Consider the following 5,000-nt stretch of genomic DNA (forward strand, 5'->3'; position numbering starts at 1 on the left):
GACGGTTCAATATTCGGCGGATGACATAACTCGGTTTCTGCGAGACACGAAGGGGAAACGCGACGTCGAAGTGGAACAGTTCTTCCCTGACCGCTGTCAATTTATTAATGACGCAGTCTGCCTAATAAGAAATAAGGCGTTTGATTCAAAGGAGGTTGCGCGCCTCCGTAAACACTTGGGCATATTGCGTCGTAAAATTAGGCAGGGAGCCACGTCAATTTCTCAAACATAACATATAATGGCAAACACACTGAACATTGCAACTCTTAATTTAAATGGTGCAAGGGATGTGAAGAAAAGACTGGCACTCCTTGACTTCATCAATTTGAAGCGTGTTAGTGTTGCAATGGTTCAGGAGACGCATAGTGATAAAGTGAATGAGGTCGACTGGAAAAAGGAATGGGATGGTCAGATTTTTTTTAGTCATGGGTCTGCGTTGAGCGGGGGCGTGGCAATTTTGTTTTCTAAGGGCTCCCTCCCACTTTCTTGTTGTGCCCAAGAGTTAGTGGAAGGGAGACTTCTCATGGTGACCGCCCATTTTGATAGTACTGTTATTGTATTTATTGTTGTGTATGCACCTACTATTGGCCATGAAAGGGTGGCCTTCTTTGATAAACTTAATGAAGTGCTTATGACTTTAGACTCTGAATCTCTTCTCTTTCTGGCGGGGGATTTTAATTGCACTGAAAATGAAAAATTGGACAGGAACCATATGGAACCTCATGTCCCCTCTCAAAGGGCAATTATTCAATTAGTTAAGAATCATGATTTGGTTGACGTATGGAGGGCTTTTTATCAGGAGGCGAGGCAGTATACATGGTCCCACAGTAGGGATAATTATGTTTCCTTTGCACGCCTGGACAGAATATATGCTCCCTCACTTCAGCTTAATATAATTAAATCTTGTACTATTGTGCCTACTGGTTTTTCAGATCATTCTGCAGTTACTTGTAGCATATCTGTTAAGGCTTTTAAACCGAAAAGTGCCTATTGGTGTTTTAACACTTCACTTTTAGATAATGAGCATTTTAGAAACACCTTTAAGCATTTTTGGGGAATTTTTCAGGGACAAAAATGTTCTTTTTCTTCTTTAAGGGATTGGTGGGAATATGGGAAGACTCAAATCAAAGTGTTGTGTCAGCAATTTACTTCTTATGTCACGAATGGTATTATTGATTCACTTACTACTCTGGAAAAAGAGATTTTAGCTCTCCAGGGGTCTCTATCCACGGGTGATGCGTGTGTTAGGGATCTCCTGGAGGGGAAGAAGAGCTCACTTGCTGAACTTTTGGATGTTAGAGCGCAGGGGGCGCTGGTGCGTTCCAGGTTTCAAGGTGTCTCTTTAATGGACACACCCTCAAAGTTCTTTTTTAATTTGGAGAGACGACATGGCCAGAGTAGACTCATGCACTCCTTGAAGACTGAGTCTGGCCAGGAATTGTCTGATCCAGCACAAATGCGAGCCTATGCTAGGTCTTTCTATTCTAGCCTGTATGATTGTGAGCTCATTCCCGAAAATTTAGTTTCAAGTGATTTTTTTGAAGGGCTGCCTAGGCTGCCTAAGGAGAGTCATACTGAAACTGATGGTCCTTTGACTCTCTCTGAGCTTGAAAGTGCACTTATGAGTATGGAAAATGGTAAATCCCCTGGGATAGATGGTCTGCCTATAGATTTTTATAAAACATTCTGGAATTACCTGGGGGAGGACCTCCTGGCAGTACTGCGCGAGTGCCTAGAAGCAGGCTGCCTTCCTCTAAGCTGCCGCAGGGCGGTTGTGACGCTCTTGCCAAAGAAGGGTGATTTGCAAAACATTGGTAACTGGCGGCCAGTCTCGCTATTATGCTCTGATTTGAAGATCCTAGCTAAGGCTCTGGGATCAAGGCTTAAAAAAGTAATAGGCCAGGTGGTGCATCCAGACCAATCTTATTGCATACCTGACCGGTCCATACTTGATAATATAGCTATGGTCAGGGACCTGTGGACTATATCAGAGAAGCTGGGTCTTAATGTGGGACTGATATCTCTAGATCAACAAAAAGCATTTGACCGTTTAGAGTTCCTGTACCTGTGGTCAGCCATGAAATCCTTTGGGTTCAGCTCCAGCTTTATTAACATGGTTAGAGTCCTTTACCGTAATATTGAAAGTGTTCTGAAAATAAACGGGTGTTTGGGGGCTCCATTCAAGGTGTTGCGTGGAGTTCGGCAGGGCTGTCCATTGTCAGGGATGTTGTATTCCATTGCCATTGAGCCTCTGTTACACAGATTACGGACTGGTTTAGGGGGTATCTCTGTGCCTTTGATTAATGAATGTTTTTATTTGTCTGCTTATGCCGATGATGTTTCTGTGTTTGTTAATGGGGAACATGATGTCAATGTCTTGAAAAGAATAGTTCATGATTTTCATTCTGTCTCTTCCGCTAAAGTAAATTGGGGTAAGTGCACGGCCATCTGGGTGGGGGAATGGGAAAAGAGATGTACTGGCCTGCCCGGGGGTTTGCTTTGGGGAAGGGAGGGTTTGAAATATCTTGGTGTATATCTGGGGAATGATTCATTTATCCAAAAGAACTGGGACGGGGTGCGAGAGAAAGTCAAGAGCCGTCTGGATAAGTGGAAGTGGTTGCTCCCCCAACTCTCCTATAGGGGGCGTGCTCTCATCGTGAACAACCTGGTGGCCTCTACGTTGTGGCATAAGCTAGCTTGTGCTGAGCCCCCACGTGGACTACTTCAAAGCATCCAAAGTGACATGGTGAACTTTTTTTGGGACGGGCTGCACTGGGTGCCTCAAGCGGTACTCTTCTTGCCCAAAGAGGATGGAGGACAAGGTCTCATTGATCTTGTCAGCAGGAAGGATACATACAGACTACAGTTTCTCCTGAGACTGCTCACAGCTTCCACTGATCAGGCCTGGGGACTGTTGGCCCTTGGCATCTTGCGTGGGGTTGGTGGACTGGGTCTGGACACTGCTCTGTTTCTCATGGATCCCAAACGACTCAATCTTACTGGACTGCCCTTGTTTTATCAGAGCTTATTCAAAGTGTGGGGTTTGTTTGGGCATCAGTGGGTGGGGGGGCTCTCCTCACTTCACTGGCTGCTTGAGGAGCCTGTTATTTTGGGGTCCCGTTTTGATGTGTCATGTAATGAACTGCCTGGTCTTACGGCCTTATTGCGTGGGAAGCATGTACTTCAATTGCGTGATATTGTTTGCAAAGCTGGGTGTGATCTGCAAGATGTTCAGGCGATTGCCTCCTTTTTGGGGGTGAGGTCCCTCAGATACGTGACAAATTTCCTTGGGAAGCTTGGTGGGCTTTTCAGTTCACAGGAGAAGCGATTGCTTCAGGAGTATGGGGACGGGTTGACTATATGTAATGCTGACGATATGTTTCCTAATATGCTTGTTACACCTGATGTGAGGGAATGTGGTTTTGCAAGCCCTTCTCTTAGTTTTCCTGAGTGTGATAGTATATTCTTGTACTCAGCGACTGGGAAGGTGCTGTATAGGAATATGGTAAAGGTGCTGCATAAAGATGCCCTGAAGGGTAGACCTGATACTGTGTGGAGGGATAAGCTGGAGCTCTCTGACGAGAAAAAACCTGTGTGGAGAGCGCTGTACAAACCTCCTTTAACGAAAAGAGCTGGTGACTTACAGTGGCGGGTCCTTCATGGGGCCATTGCCGTCAATGCTTTTAAGTCTACAATAAACCCTGGGGTTAGCAGTACCTGTCCTTTCTGCACCTGTAGGGAAACTGTTTTTCACTGTTTTATGGAGTGTTCCAGACTTGTCCCTTTGTTTTCTTTTTTGAGCCTTCTGCTGTTTTCATTGGGTGTAGTTTTTTCTCACCAGGGTTTTATTGTTGGTTTCTTTTATAATCAAAGGCACAGAGCGAAGTGTGAAATGATAAATTTTGTTGTTGGTGTGGCGAAGCTGGCAATCTATTTGAGTCGAAAAAACAAACTTAAAGGTGGGGCTGGGGATGATGTTGTGCCTATTCTGAAGAACCTGATCAGGTCTAGAATTAGTGCTGACTTTTGTTTTTTTAAACTTACGGGGGCAATGGACTATTTTAAGGACAAATGGTGTAGTTTTGATTGTTTCTGCTCTGTGACAGACCAAGATGAGATTTTGTTTTCCCATCTTTTGACCTGATGATTGTTTTTGTTTCTGTTTGGGGTAGTTGGTCTCTGTTTAGGGTTCATGCTTTTTGATTCAAAATAAAGCGCTTTTAAAATTCAAAATTCTCTCTCTCTCTCTCTCTCTCTCTCTCTCTCTCTCTCTCTCTCTGCAGGGGTGTTGATGTGGGAGGTCTTCACCGAGGGCAAGATGCCCTTCGATCAGAATCAGAACCACGAGGTGGTTCTCATGGTAACCAAGGGGCACCGCCTCTATCGACCCAAGAAGGCCACGCCCCCCATTTATGACATCATGGAACGCTGCTGGCAAGAGGTGAGAAGTGGATGTGAGATCCATGTGACAGTCATCTCGACCTATTACCTGTGGAGTCAGATTGATAAAAGTTGAGATTGACAATTGTTTCAACCAATCACTTGTGGAGTCAGAAAGACAGAGTTGAGATTGACAACTGTTTCGACCAATTACTTGTGGAAAGGGCTGTAACAACTCAAAACATGATTCGGTTCGTATCACGGTTTTTGGTCTAGGTTCGATACACCCCACGATTTTGAAAACTATGATAGTTTTATATGTAGAATAGATTACAAGAGGCTACTAATAATATACAAAGTTTAAAAGTAATGATGCTGATGATTTGAAGCCTTATCACATCATACCATGTGGTTGTTTTCTGGACTGACAGGTAAAAACATTTTGAAAAGGTGTATCATGATACAGTATCGTTACTCTGCGTATCGCGATTTTCCAGGTCAATACAGCATCGTTACAGCCTTACTTGTGGAGTAAGAATGAAATTGCTCCACCAATGAGATCACTGGGCAAAGGCTAGGCTGTGTGTGCATGTGTGTGTGTGCGTTCTTGTGTGCACTTG

The 5,000-nt window shown here is 44.3% G+C and overlaps 1 protein-coding gene across 1 annotated transcript in view; it reads left to right on the forward strand.

Moving 5' to 3' along the window:
* tec (tec protein tyrosine kinase) overlaps nucleotides 1–5,000 on the forward strand; it is a 36,819-nt gene that overhangs the window by 30,702 nt on the left and 1,117 nt on the right. The window contains exon 17 of the mRNA XM_063186599.1: nucleotides 4,284–4,441. Within this exon, the coding sequence (XP_063042669.1) occupies nucleotides 4,284–4,441 (158 nt within the window). The remainder of the gene's footprint in view (nucleotides 1–4,283; nucleotides 4,442–5,000) is intronic.

This window comes from Engraulis encrasicolus, chromosome 21 (genome assembly GCF_034702125.1).
Source record: "Engraulis encrasicolus isolate BLACKSEA-1 chromosome 21, IST_EnEncr_1.0, whole genome shotgun sequence".
Lineage (NCBI taxonomy): Eukaryota > Metazoa > Chordata > Actinopteri > Clupeiformes > Engraulidae > Engraulis > Engraulis encrasicolus.